General features: G+C 46.7%; 1 protein-coding gene across 1 annotated transcript; it reads left to right on the top strand.

The window, feature by feature from the left end:
* Nucleotides 1–11,696: 11,696 nt before the first annotated feature.
* Nucleotides 11,697–13,717, top strand: LOC144707882 (putative polyamine transporter At3g13620). Its single transcript, XM_078581138.1, has 4 exons — nt 11,697–12,086; nt 12,481–12,584; nt 12,684–12,847; nt 13,659–13,717. Exons 1-4 carry the CDS (start codon nt 11,697–11,699, stop codon nt 13,715–13,717), a joined length of 717 nt encoding a protein of 238 aa, XP_078437264.1.
* Nucleotides 13,718–15,006: the final 1,289 nt, after the last annotated feature.

Raw genomic sequence — 15,006 nt, 5'->3', positions numbered from 1 at the left:
AGTGATTTATCTTTATTTTAATATCATAACATGCACATATAGTCATTAAAACACATAAATATAATGTAAAATTCATTAATTAATCATGTTAATTTGCAAGTTATCATACCCGCCCACTTAAATCATTGCTAGTCCCTTAGCAATGTACCATTATTTCTTTAGATGACTTCGTCATCCATCAATCCTTATTCATCTGCATGAAGTGTTAGAATTATCAATAACATGCTCAAACAAAACTCTCCTCGCCAATTTGGATTCCACCTTGTCAGGAATATGGGTGCCATCCTCTTGGTTTTGGGTAGAGCAAATGAAATGAATAGAAAGATGTACTTCTCTTCAGATATTACACTATGATCCAGAATGCTCCTCACTACACTCTTGGAGTGGTGGACCTCTCGCCTCTCATATCAGGATCACTCTCTTCTGGGTAGCGGCTACTTGTGTTAAAATTCTCCTCTAAGTTTCCTCCAACTATAAGACGAGATCTAGACATTCTCCGCCTCCCAGTTAGCGCAGAATATCAAATAGTGTGATGGCATGGGTCAGAGAATAAGAATGAACGAAAGATAGTATGCTCAAAGGGGAAGAGATGGATTTCGAATGAAAGGTTTCATCAAGGATATATCATTTCAGGTTGCCTTCTCTCAATACTTAGACGAATGAGAAAGAAATAGAAAGAAAGAAATCATGAGTAATGCCCTTACTAGATTCAATAACTTGAAACAAAATTAATGTACTAACCATGCCTATCACAAAAATCCCCTTTTTTGTCTTTTTTTTTAATTTTCCTCATATTTTTCTTGAACTTGAGGACTTTCTTTCTTCTTTTTTTTTGTAAGGGGTAAATAAAATACTAAACATTATGAAAAAGAAAACAGAATGGAGTTACATTGACTCTAATAAGGGCATTATGTAAAATCATTGAAGAGAAGAAGAATTAATAAGAAGTTGAAGAGCGAAATTAGACAGAAATGGTGATAGAGATGGGATAAAGGTGATCCCATGGAAAGGAAGATATAATGGCTTGGGAGATGGCTACCATCCATGAAAGGCTGTTTGGTTAGAGAAAAGTTCAAGAAACTGGATAGGTATATGGCTCATGGTTGAACAAATGGAATGACAAAGTGGAATGGCATGGCAAGGTAGATGGAGAATCAAGAAAAGGAAATTCTGTGCTTAAAGACTTGGAGAAATGCCTATCTTCCACCCTAAAGTAAGATTGAGTTAATAAAAGAATAAAAACATTCAAGTAGGATCGGCTCAGTGAATGGAGGCGTGGTGGGGGTCCTCAATTCAGTCAACGCTGATGCAACACATATGGCCAGGATCGACGGCGCGCATTGCAACAGAGGGTGGCGAAGATAGCACATGGTTTGGTGTAGAATGCAGATGCACGTTATGCAGAAAATAACGAGAAGCGCGACAATGACTGAAATAGGACGGAGCACTGAAAGGGTTTCCGTACGTGCCACGTACGATCCGACTCCCAATGACCCGATAGATCAATCAAAGGATGCCGTAGTGGAGGGTATCCTTGATACAACTATCTATTCCAGAAGCAAGGTGACGGGCAGGGAAAACGAGTGGAGATACTACCCCAAAACCCAATATACGGGGAATGATGAAGGCAAGGTCCGAAGGTAGAGCACGTGAGTAAAATATTGCGAGAGATAATAACGCGTGAGATGGGTAAGCATTGTGACCTGCGGACGAGAGTCCGGTAGTCACGGAGGTCGAAGCCAAGTCTTGATTGGCGTGGCGGGCTGGAGCGGCAAGGCGGAAGACGAGCGAGGATGGCTGTTCGGGCGGTGTACATTCAGGTGAAGCAGGAACGGCGACGTCGTCCAATTAGGCTCAGGGCATCGGGGCGGGTGTACGGTCACAGACGGAACAGGGGCATACGATCGCTGATCCAGTCGGCGGCGGGAAGGGCAGTCCCTACCGATCAGGCGTCTGCTGCTTAGCGGTGCCGTTCGCAGCTGGTGGGTGCGCCAAAGAGCGGCTTTCGTCGGCGGTGGGAGGGCGCCGAGCGGGCAAATATCCGTAGCTGACGACGAGCGGGCGCACCGGTAGCAGCATCAGCGGGCGACGGCAACCGAGGCACTCGGCAACGCCTAAGAGAGTGCCGAGCAAGTGTGATCAACGGCGGGAGGCGGGCGGGCGCACCGGGTAGCGGCGCTTGACGAGCGGCGGCAGCCAAGGGTTCGGCGGCACCGAGGAAGGCGTTGAGCCGGCGCGCGTCGACAGCAAGAGGCGGGCGGACACGCTGAGTATCGGCGTTCAGCGGGTGGCAGTAGCCGGGGCGGGGGGTGACGACGGGCGGGCGCGGAAGCGGCGGTGGCGAGCGGCGCGATGGCGGCAGTGGCGAGCGGCGCGATGGTGGCGGTGGCGAGCGGCGCGATGGCGGCGGTGGCGAGCAGCGCGACCAGGACGGCGCGCAATTGGGCGGCGGCAGTGGCGACTCGTCGGATAGCCCTCGGTTGTCTGAGACCAAGAAAGATAGAATTATCCCTCCCGTGGCGAACAATTACCGACGAATGCCCTTTCTTAAATCCGGGTTGACTTAGTGTCGACTCAATCAGGATGACCGAGTCGTGACTCGGTCGCGACTCGGGTCGAACCAAGTCGGGTCGGCGCACCGAATCGAGTGGGTCGTGACTCGCCACTTCCCCTCCCCGGCAAAGGCATCTGGCGGCAGCGTCCGGGCTACTCTGGCATTTTCCGAACGATGGTCGGCATTCACATTGCCCGTGGTGGCGGTCTAGCGATAGGCCGAGTCCCGCGGCGTTGTAGCGTAAGCTGAGCATGGGGCGACCGAGCCCTAGGGCATCGGATGTCAGATCGTCGGGTGGGCGAATGCAAGACTGGGGCGACTACCAAGTGAGCAGCGCTCCAAGTTAGCGCCTGCGGCGGACGCGGGCACCAGAGCCAATGGTGGCAGTGACAGAGGCTGGTCATTCCGGCGGCAAAAGTAACGATCCTCGGAGGTTTCTTCTCGGAGAGACAACGGTAGAGCGGCGGCGGCATTGCAGCGGCGGCACGGGTCCAGCGTTGGTGATACCGGTGGTGCTAGACGGCGAACGGCAGCAGTGGTGAAGCGGACAAGTAGTTCTGTCTCTAAATAAGGATTAAGACCGGTTCGGAATCGGGAAATAATGACGCGGGGGCTCTCCTCAACTCGGCACCTCATGTAGAATTCTTCAAACTGAGTAATATATTTGGAGAATGGGACGTCTACCCTGCGGTAGTTTATGCCACTGATCAAGAAGGTTATCTAAATAAGCAAGGGGAACGTATTTCTCACGCATTTTGTCCTTCATTTGGGGCCAAGTATCTATGGCTGCCTCACGACGGTTATAAATAAAAAATTCAAGATTCTCCCAAAATATTTTCGCTTGTCCACCTAGTCTCATCTTGGCGTATTGGACCTTCTGCCACTCAAGCATATTGTACCATTTTAAAAAACTGTTTAATTTAGACTCCCAAACAAGGTACTCTTTAGAGTCCATAGATCCCTCATAGTACGGAACATCGACTTTGACACTACGTTAGATTTGTTGCCACTGATTGTCGTGATCCGCACGGCGATGATCACGAGGGGATGCTACATCCTCGGGTGGATATGGATCATTCCTGTCCAGACGATTCCCATTCCACCCACAGTGTCTATCATCAGGCGGATAAGGATCATTCCGAGGGGGATGATTCCTATCACGCTCTGGTATCCTCTCCTCTGGTGGAAGGTAATCATCTCGTGGTGGACGATTTCCATCGTATACCGGGGCTCTATCCATAGGTGGATAGGGATCATTCCATGGGGGACGAATCCTATCCTAGCCTGGGGTTCTAGGCTCAGGCGGATAGTAATCGTCTCGACGATTTGTATCATGGGCCGGAGTTTGAATTTCTGGAGGAATCAGATCGTTTCGTTCAGGACGATTCTGATTTCAGGTCCCGGACCTATTCTTGGGTCGTATAGGATCATCAAAATCTTGATGATTCCTATCACGATCTCGAGATCTGGGTTAAAGTGATAGTGGTCTTCGCGATCATGGCGATATTGATCACGACCTCGATTCTCGAGCTGGTAAGTCCATTCACTAACCGCATCGATCAAACTGGTTAAACGGTTGTCCATATTGGTAATTTGTGTATTCACATCACAAAACCCGTTATGGACAGCGTCTCTCACGCGATCGATGTCCCCACGAGAGGAGGCTGGTGGGACGGACGAGGACAACTCATGGATGGGGACGCACACATCACGACCATCTTGGGGTTGGTCTGTCATTGGAGTAGAGACTAGTTTGCCTGAATGCAGATGCATGCAATGGGACTAGTGAAATGACGACGTCTATGATGGCGGAAACAACAGGGCTGACACAGGTTAGGCTCTGATACCAATTTGATGTAGGACAGCTAGGGAGAAGGGCGACTGAGGAGATGGATAGGACAACGATAGAAAGAAGGTACTAACAGGTTTGGTTGGATGGATAAAACAGACCACAAAGATCCACACGATCGGATTTGGAGCTTAAAACCGATGAAGTGCTAGTGGTGCAACCCCATTCCTCGTTGAGGACGGCAGTACTGTCTTCAACCACCGCGACGATACCGAAGCACCAAATTCAATACTCGAATTTACGTCACGAAGGAAACTCACGAAAGAGAGATTTTGAGAATTCCAAAATCAAATCAAATCTGTTGGCGGTGGAGAAGTCTCACGGAATACTGGACGAAGAACACGTCGACACCAAAGAGTTCAGGCGTACCTCGGCACCGTAGTGCGCGAAGAGGAAAATCCAAGCATTGAATGGCCCACTAGACGATAGAGCCTGGGCGTTCTGGTCGTTGTACGGCCTTGGTAGAAAGCGTGATGGATGAGTGTAGACACAGAACGGGCGGGCGAGTGGAGGCGTTGGGTGGACGGCGCGCATTGGGACAACCCTAGAAGGGCGACCAAGGGGCGGCCTGGGACTGCCTTGGGCAGGCAGCCTTGGCAGCCTTTGCGCGTAGCCTTGGGCTGCCTAGGGCGGTAGCCTTGGGCTGCCTTGGGTGGCAGCCTGGGCGACCTAGGGCTGCCTTGGGTGGCAGCCTGGGCGGCCTAGGGCTGCCTTGGGTGATAGCCTAGGGCAACCTGGGGTGGCGGCCTTGGGCGGCAGCTTGGGGCAACCTGGGGTGGCGGCCTTGGGCGCCAGCCTGGGGAAACCTAGGGCGACGGTCTTGGGCTGCCTTGGGCGGCAGCCTGGGGCGGCCTGGGTGGCGGCCTAGGGCTGCCTTGGGCGGCAGCCTAGGGCGGCCTAGGGCGGCTACCTTGGGCTACCTTGGGCGGCACCCTGGGGCGGCATGGGATGGCGGCCTTGTGACTCAAGACAACTAAGGATTGGGCGATGAGTGATGTAGAGCAACTAAGGAATGGACAGCAGGGATAACGGGAAAAGATTACGGACGGATGAGTGAAAGTGGAAGGTTAGGGTATGGGAGGGATAAAACAGTCCACAGAAATTCACACGGTCGAATTTGGTTTTTAAAATCAATGAAAAGCTGGTGGTGCAGCTCCAACCCTTATCGAGGGCGGGAGTACTGTCTTCCCCCACCGCAACGATGCCTTGGGCGGCCTTGGAGGGCGGCCAAGGGGGCGGCCCTGGTAGCCTTGGGGCGGCCTGGGAGGGCGGCCCCTGGGCGGCCTTGGAGGGCGGCCAAGGGGCGGCCTTGGGCACCCTTGGGGGCCTGGGAAGGCGGCCCTTGGGCGGCTTGGAAGGGCGGCCCTTGGGCAGCCTGTGGAGGGCGGCCTGGAAGGGCGGCCAAAGGGGAGGCCTAGGGCGGCCCTCAAGGGCGGCTGGGCGGTCTTGGGGTGGCTTGGGAGGGCGGCCAAAAGGGCGAGAAGAGAGAGAGAGAAATGGAAGAGAGGGAAGAAGAAGGGAAGGCCAACGACGACACGCAAGGCGGTGGCGGCGGCAGCGGCGGAGGCGGCGGAGGTGGCAGAGGCTGCGAGGTAGGGTTGAAGACAGGATAGGGAGGCTTGGGCAGTCCTCCAAGAAGAGTTAAACAAAAACTCAATTCTTGAATTATGACTGCCTAACTATTTGTTGAAACAATCGCCTATACATATAGGCCTTGGAGGAAAGAGAAAATACACCTTAAAGACGAGAAATTAAAGACGAGAAATTAAATACGAGACTTGCTTCATGTCAGGCCAAGGGGTAGTTGTTGATATGTCGTTGGCGACGTGTCATGATGGGCGAAGGGGCGTTCGTGCGTGGAGACGTGCATAGCGGAGACAGTTGCGGCGTGTCCGTAGTGGGAGTGTTGATGTCGGCTGACTGTGGCGGCATATCCGTGGCGGAGACGTTGACTTCGGTTGACCGTGGCAACACGTCCGATGGTGATGTGTTGGCGTCCTCGCCATCACCTTGGGCTACCTTGGGCGGCTGCCTGGGGCGGCATGGGTGGCGGCCTATGGCTGCCTTGGGCGGCAGCCTTGGCCGGCCTGGGGCAGCGGCCTTGGGCTGCCTTGGGTGGCAGCGTGGGGCAGCGGCCTTGGGTTGCCTTGGGCCGCAACCTGGGGTGACCCTAGGCGGTGGCCTTGGGCTGTCTTGGGCGACGGCCTAGGGCGATCCTGGGTGGGAGCCTTGGGCGACCAAGAACGGGCAGCCTTCGCACTCCTGAGTGAGGGGAAGAGAAGGGGGAGAGAAGAGAGATGGAGAGGAAGGGGAAGACGGCGACCGACGACGCGAGGCGGTGGTGGCGGTGGCGGCGGAGGCGGTAGTGGTAGGGTTGAAGGAGGGATAGGGAGGCTGGGAGTCCTCCAAGAAGAGTTAACAATAAACTCAATTCTTGAATAATGACTGCCTAGCTGTTTCTTGAAACAATGACCTATACATATAGGCCTTAGAGGAAAGAGAAAATACAACTTAACGACGAGAAATTAAAGACGAGAGACGTGATTCGTGTCACGTTAAGGGGCAATTGTTGATCTTTGGCGACGTATCATGATGTGTGAAGGAGTGTGCGTGTGTGGTGCCGGTGTGTTGACTTTTCCGATGACGGTGGTGGCAGGTTTGTAGCGATGGCATTGACTTCGGTTGACAGTTACGGAGTGTCCGTAGCGGCGGCATTGACTACGGTTGACCGTGGTGACACATCCAATGTCGATGCATTGGCGTCCTCGCCATCAGACTAAGTCTCAACCTAGCGTACTAGAGATATTGAAAAAAAATTCCAGAGATTCCTATCACACGTTAGAATCAATTGCAATGACTTAATAGGGTTTGATGATGAACAATACTTTTGAGCCATTCAGAATTACACATATACAATAACCAATGAAGCTAAAGGTTCCATGGGATGGTTTATATACTACTATGTATCTTCCATCGCATGATGCCTATCTTAGTTATCCATAGGTTGGAAGGTTAACCCGTCAATTGGGTGAAATAGATAGTAGATTAATTAATATATGTATATATATAAGATGGCATTGTTAATTAACAAGATTGGTGAAAATATATATATTTTGGGTTTTAAAGTTATTAACTGGACTGATACATGAGCCTAGAGGGACACACTCACTAGAGCAATGGCTGTTGGTAGATTTACTTCAATTATAAGGATATTTGTTAAACATTTTAAAATAAGTATAAAGACAGGGCATCCAATTAAGGTAATAATTGGATAGATCTGCCCACCCCCTTGTATTTTCCTCCTCTCTAAATACATCTTCTACCATTACTTGATGATGGGGAGTGACAGTCCATGTCTATTTCAATATGCATCTATATAACATAGTCACTATAATGCAGGTGTGGTGATTATAATTGAAGTACATGAATACATGCAACGACTAAGGGAGTTATGACTTCTATGAAAATTGTTTTTCCTCAAATGTCAGCTAAAAAAATCTAAAAATGTAACCTGAATACAAAAAATTTTTTTTTATGAAATGATGTCATTATCTCCATAAAATACCTAAAATCCAACAAAAAATCATAGCCAGATTCTAAAAAAAGTATTCATTCGGAAGTTGATAATATGCATATATAGTTATTTTGTGGAAATAAAATTTTTAATTCATGATTTAAATATAATAATAAGTGTGTCAGCAGCTACTTTCCACCACATTTAATTGCCTCTCATATTTCACATGTCGTCCCTTTATAGAATGATATGTCAAAGATGGATGACGGTAGGTGACAGATGGATGATGCATGGTAATGGATGAGAGTACTATAGCTAGCACAACATGTCTCCCTTCTTGTCACACATCGTTAGGTTTTGACGAAACCCGACACAATTGTGTCACAGATTGCAAGCCCTCAAGTCCCGTCTTCTCCTTGTCACCAGATGCCATCCCTGTCACACAAAACAAAAATAGCTTATGAACAATTTTTTATGGGTTTCTCTTTATCTTTCCTTTTTCTCTCGGTCTCTCCCTCCTTTCGCTCTCTCAATGTCTCTCCTTCTCTCCTTTTCTCTCGGTCTCTCCCTCCTCTCTCTCTATATCTCTCCTCTCCTTTTTCTCTCAGTCTCTTGGTTCCTCCCTTCTCTCTCTATATGCCTCTCACTCTCTCTTTTTTCTATCAGCATCTCAATCTCTAGGTTTTTCCCTCCTCTTTCTCTACCTCTCTTATACCCTTGCTCTCTCAGTTTATCTCTCTCCCACTTATCTCTCTCAATCTCTCTGGTCCTCTTTTCTCTTTCGGTCTCTCTCTCCCATTTATCTTTCTTGGTCTCTCTTGCACGCTTCTGTCTCTCTTATGGGTTCTCTTTCTCTCCTCTATCTCTCTCAGTCTCTATCTCTCCCTCTTGTATCTTTGAATTTATCTCTCCCATGGGTAATTCACCAATCAAACCTTGGCGGCACACCTAAATACAGTTTTATAAAGGGTTTGACAGTCTTAGTGCAGTCCAGGTACTTAATAAAGACGAGAACATTAACTAAAGTTTACTCTATCTATGGTCTGTTCTTTTTGTAACTCAGCCAGGTCTGGACCGGTCATGGTCTTGACAGGTTGACTAGTCAATGGGAAAGTGAAAATAGAAAATTTATGTTGATGAGTAGATTGAACATCCACGTATTAAGCTTTAGAACCTCTGGTAATGAATGTCCCTTTGCCTCCCTTCCCTTTTTTCCTCCGCCTCTCTTAATCTCTCTATCTAAGTCCTCCATACCTCCCTTTCTTTGTCAATAACTATAGGGATGAATAAAGGAGAAGAATAAACATTCAATAGATAAAGAGGTTTTGATGGGTTCTTGCAACCCACCTTCGAAGAAGAACTCCTCTACATCAAGTAGATTCCCACAGATTATCAAATATATGGCATCTATGTTGTGCTCAATAGAAACCTCTTCTACAAGTTGGATTTAGATTTTGTAGAATTTTATGGACAATAATAAAAAAAATGTAACAATTTACTTATGGTTTTGTACCTGTCTAACGCTTGGACCTAAACCTGCCCTTTTATCACCGTATCCAACACGCGTTCTTTCTCTCTATCCTCCCTTCTAACTCTCTCTTTTCTCTCCTTTATTGCTCTTTCTTTCTTCTCTCTTGACTCGCTTCTCGCTCTCTCAACGCTATCTCTCTCTTCACTCTCTTCTCGCTCTCTCTTCCATCTCTTTCTCTAAAGTTCTTATATCTCAAGGTATTTCTTTTCTCTTGCTTATCTCTATTCTCTTTTTGTGTTTCTCTTGTCTGTCTTATCTATCTCTTTTCTCTCTCTTCTCTATATATTTTCTCTTACTCTCTCTCACTCCATTTGTCTCTCTATCAATTTCTTTAACTTTTTAATAATTTTATTCTCCAACTTTCGTCCATTTAGCATTCTGAATTTTATACTCGGGACTAAGCATCATGATATCTTCTCTGGCGACTATTCGACCTCCTAAAAAATTAATCATCTATATCTGTCTATAATGAAAGAGAAGGAAGAGGAATAAAATTGTGGGTCTGGATGACATTCTCATCGTTATATCTAGCTAATGCATCTCCACTCGTGTTAGACCACGAGAACAAAGCTGGAATTGAGAAATTAAAGTATATCAAGATTGATAATCATTTTACAATTTGTAAAATTAAAGTCTGGAGTCATATACTTGACACATCACTTCAATATACTAAAACTGTATCGTGAAGGGGGACTCTTATGAGATCGCTTTTATAGACGAGTGTCTCTTTCTAGTCTATGGACACGTATTTTATGATGGAACAAAAACGCTTTAAGGGGTTTTCCCTTTAGACAGCCTCCCTTTATTTGTTCTTCTCCACTTTCCTTCTTCCTCATCCTCTCCCACATTTAATATCACCTCCCTCTCCTTGCTCTCCCTTTCTTTAAACTGCCTCTTCCTCTTTCCCCTCCTTCCAACATACAAAGAGAAAATTTTAAAATCAAAGTCAAATGCCAACTGGCATGGGTATTTCACTTATCAAACCCAGCTCTATCTTCCCTCTTTTCTTTCTCCATTATCTTTCTCTTTCTCTCTCTCTTATCTCTTTACTAAATCCCTACCTCTTTCCCAGTTTTATGTCCCTCTCTCTCACTCTCTCTCCCTCTCTCCTCATCTCTCTCTGTCTTACATTTCTCCTTTGCTCCCTATTTTCTCTCGTCATCTCTCTTTATCATTCTTAGATCTCTCCGTCCCTCCCGTATTTTATCTTTCTATCTATCTCTCTTTATCTCTCCTTACTTTCTCTCATTGTCTTTCTCTCTCTCGCATCTCTCCCTCTCTCCCTTTTTTCTCTCTTGTTCTCTATCTATCCCTCTCGTATATCTCTCCCTCTCTCCCTATTTTATCTACCTTTCTCTCTCTCTATCTCCCTTTTTATCTCCGTATCTCTCTCTTTATTATATTTCTCACTCTCTTCATATTGTTTCTCTTGTGTCTCTATCTCTTTCTTGTATATCTTTCCCTCTCTCCCTATTTATCTCCTTATCTCTCTCTTATTTCTCTCCCTCTCTCCCTATTTTCTCTCCTTATCTCTCCCTCTCTCCTATATATCTCACGCTCTCCCTATTTCTCTTCTTCTCTCTCTCTCTCTCTCTCTCTCGTATATATCTTGCGCTCTCCCCATTTCTCTCCTTACCTCTTTCTCTTTTACGTCTTTCCCTCCCTCCCCGCTTCTCTCCTTATCTCTCTCTCTCTCTCCTACATCTCTCATTCTCTCCCTATTTTTTTCCTTAGATATCTTTCTTAGATCTCTCCCTCTCTCCCTATTTTCTCTCCTTGTCTCTCTATCATTCTAAGCATAATTCTCCATCTCTTCCTACTCGCTATCCTCATCTCTCTATCTCTTTTATATATATCCCTATTCTCCTGCTTCTCTTCTCTGTCACTTTGTTTCTCTCTTAACGTTTTTAACTCTGCGTCCGGTTCAGATGGTATTCTGACTGTTATAGTCGGGACTAAAAGATCCCGATATCTCTGTTTGGGCAACTATTCTGCCTCTGAAAACTTGGACAGCATGTTGAACGACTCGACCACGTTGATCAACCTTCTCTCTCTATCTCTCTCTATAAAGGAGAAGAAAGAGACTGATCTATTGCCATAAATACATCACCCGAATCAAAACATCCAGTACCCACGTCCAGAATACCAGAGATTTTGTTTCACAATGCATGCCACCGCCCTGGTCGATGTGGAACTCGCGGCCGCCTGTGAGAACGCGAATGAGGGAGAGAAGGAAAGCTGGAAGAACATGCTCTCGTTCCTGGCCCTCTTATTCATCATCTTTATTGAGGTCTTTGGCAGGGCCTATGGCGCTGAGTCGACAGTACAAGCGGCAGGCCGGCTCATGGCGATGATTGGCTTCATCGTTTTTCCTTTCTTGTGGAGCATGCCGGAGGCGCTTATCACCGCAGAGCTTGCCACGGCCTTCGCCTGGGACGGCGGCTCCGTGAGCTGGGTCACGGCTGCCTTTGACCTCTTCTCGGGCTTCCTCATGGGCACCTGGAAGTACTTTACCGGCGTCATCAACAACGCTGCCTACCCCGTGATGTGCGCCGACTATCTCTCCTGCATATCACGCCGCTTCTTCGGTGGGCACCACCATGGGGGACGGCACGACAAGGGTGTTGAAGCAAACCAGGTATCAACAGATATCTCTCCTCGTGCCCGTCAATAGATCCATGTCGTCAGCTCACCAAATGATGATCTCTGTCGTCAATGAATATCTGCCACTGCAGTACACCATCCAAGCATATCTGCCTCGATCCACACATCGGACGCCAAAGTCGCAACTAGGATGTATGCCTGCTGTCACCTGGCCACTTCTCAACAGCCATCTATCGCCATAAGGTCAACCGCAACTGGAAACAACCATATACAGGGACCGCCATTAATACGGAAGGCCCCCTGTTTCTTTTGTGCTATATACAAGAACAGATCTCACTTGTGTTTATGTCATGGGATTTTCTCCTTTGCTGATACTCCATCTTCTTACCCACGGGACTTACTGTGGTGCTCTCGATTGTCAACTACAGTGGCTGATCATCATCGAGTGGGGCTCCGTGGCGCTCGAGCTGGTCGCAGTGGCGCCCTTTTTCATCATGTTTGCGGCCCCGCTGCCCAAGATTCAGCAAGAGAGGTGGCTCAGACCGCCGTAGTGAACGATGACTAGGGGTGATAGGAGTCTCTACCTCAACACCCTCTTCTGGAACTTGAACTACTAGGACATCGTCAGCAGGCTCGCTAGGGAGGCAAAGAAGCCCAAGAAGACGTTGCCCAGGGCGCTGCTCAGCTCCGGCCTCCTCATACGCATCGACCATCTCATCCCCTTGCTCACCGCCACTGGTGCTCCCCAGATCTTGGAGGAGCAATGGACCGACGACATCTTCACCAATGCCACTGGTAAGTGCTCATCCTCCTTTTACTCTCTATCTTCTTTTTCCCTTTCTATCGATCTCTATCTTGCTCTCTTTCCCACTCTCTCTCTCTTTCTTCTTATACTTATCTTTTCATAACTCTTATAATCTCTCTCCCCCTATTGTTCTCGCTCCTCATCTCTCTCTTCCTCTGTCATTGTCTCCCTGTCTATGTCCTATGTCTCTATCTCTTCGCCGCTCCTCTCTCTCACTCTTTACATATCAATATAAATCTCTCCTTCTGTATCACAGTCTTTTTCTCTCTCTTTTTCAATGTCTGTAACATTCATTCTCTAACTCTCTATATTTATCCCTTTCACCATCTCCATAACTGTGTACATCTCTATATCTTTATACTAGTCTCCCTCTCTCTCCCTCCGTCTCTATATCTAACTGAATCATTCTATACTCTGCTCACTCTTTATCTATCTATCTTTTTTTTTTTTAACAAAGGAATTTTATTGATATGAGCGTGAAAGTACATTTTTTTAAAACATGCTCTCTAGGCATAAAAAAACAGGGATAAGAGCAATTTTGTGGTTCAATAGGGCACTCTATGCTTCCTCTACTCTGAATCTTTGCCTTCTCCGGCTCCTTGTTTTGTATGACTTCTTCATGTGGCCCTGATTTTTCTTAGTTGAAAGAGTCTTCATGTATCTTCGCATACAATCCATGTCATCTTGTGTGCCGTTCTATTTGTGGCTGCATATCTCGTATGTTGCCTTTGCGTCTTAATCAAGTCTAAACTTAGTATCTCTTGATTGTTCTTTTTACTTCTCTGAATGTTTGTCTTGCAGCCATGACTGGAGTAGCTTCTCCATCCTCCTCTTTATCATTTTTTTTTCCTTCGTTTTGACCCATTTTGCTGAGAGATGCTTCTTCCTGGCTTCACCTTTGATCTCTTTGGTTGGATTTCTCTCCTGTTGGAAATCTCCAGCTCAACATCCGGACGTATGTCACTTGTTTGTGACAGCGGTCATGTCCTTGGGATGCCGTGCTGAAGGTTGTATGATGTTCTCTTGGTGCAACTTTTCCTCGAGTATCTTGGTTTTTCTCCACCTCGTGTAGGTTTGTTCCTGTAACCAATCAAAGGAGACACTTTACCTATTCTTACAAACCATGTTATTTGAGATCGACCAAAGCAACAAACATGCATTAGGTGAGAATTTTTGCAGAAAGTTTGATATATGTTCTATGTGCTATTTTTACCATATGTATCCTATTTTCCGCCGTCCGCCGTCCGCCGTCCGCCGTCCGCCGTCCGCCGTCCGCCGTCCGCCGTCCGCCGTCCGCCGTCCGCCGTCCGCCGTCCGCCGTCCTATATCATAAATATTTTCATGCTTTGGATTAGAGGCTTTGGATATTCTCATTGTGTTGATTACTGTTGAACTTTCCCGCTCCGCTTTTTTGTACTTCGGATGGTTGTGGCTGTCAAGATTTTCTTAAGATTTTGAGGCTTGTTTTCTTGCTTTGACTTCTTCGATTCCAATCTTTGTCTTGTTGGATGACAGGTTCAATGGAGCATGTTGGAAAGTCTTTTTTTGCTGGCGCTTCTTATTGTTGTGTGCAAATATTTCTTCTTTTTTGATAAATTTTAATTGTTTCCTGTCTGCAAGTTCCTGCATTTGATGAACAAAGTTTTGAAGCTCGTTCAATTTATACGATGAGACTACAGAACTCATTCAACCATAATATCAGTAGCGCGCTTACACAATTATTTATGTATTATTAAAATTTATAATAGGTTAAGATGAGTAGAATTATGAGAAAATACTAAAGCATTATATCCAGTTTAGTTGCAATATGACATATGATGGTGAGGTCCCATGACTATCCCTATGATTTCCAAACTCCTCGAACTTCGTACCAAGACACAACTGAAGACTATACACAACCATTATAGGAAAACCTGTGACTCGCAATTCATATGACACAACATGAATTGTACCTAGTTAGTGCATATAGTATGCTCCTGTTACCCCAAATCCAGTTTGAGAGAATTGAATTTTATGAGGGTTAGCATCAACCAACTTTAAAGGGAAAATGGATGTACTAGTGATTTATGTGGCTTGAAGTTGTTGCACTTTGTGTTTAAGACTTGATCAGTGGAATTTTGGTGTAGCAGATCTTTTCTTTTCTGCTACT

This window comes from Wolffia australiana, chromosome 9, assembly GCF_029677425.1.
Source record: "Wolffia australiana isolate 7733 chromosome 9, ASM2967742v1".
Lineage (NCBI taxonomy): Eukaryota > Viridiplantae > Streptophyta > Magnoliopsida > Alismatales > Araceae > Wolffia > Wolffia australiana.
This window is presented reverse-complemented; position numbering and strand designations above follow the sequence as displayed.

Bases quoted from the DNA above. Each gene is read 5' to 3' on its own strand.
- LOC144707882 (XM_078581138.1), top strand. From the start codon at position 11,697: ATGCTCTCGTTCCTGGCCCTCTTATTCATCATCTTTATTGAGGTCTTT. The intron at 12,585-12,683 runs GTGGCTCAGACC...CATCGTCAGCAG, and splicing joins CCCAAGATTCAGCAAGAGAG to GCTCGCTAGGGAGGCAAAGA. The intron at 12,848-13,658 runs GTAAGTGCTCAT...TTTGTCTTGCAG, and splicing joins CATCTTCACCAATGCCACTG to CCATGACTGGAGTAGCTTCT.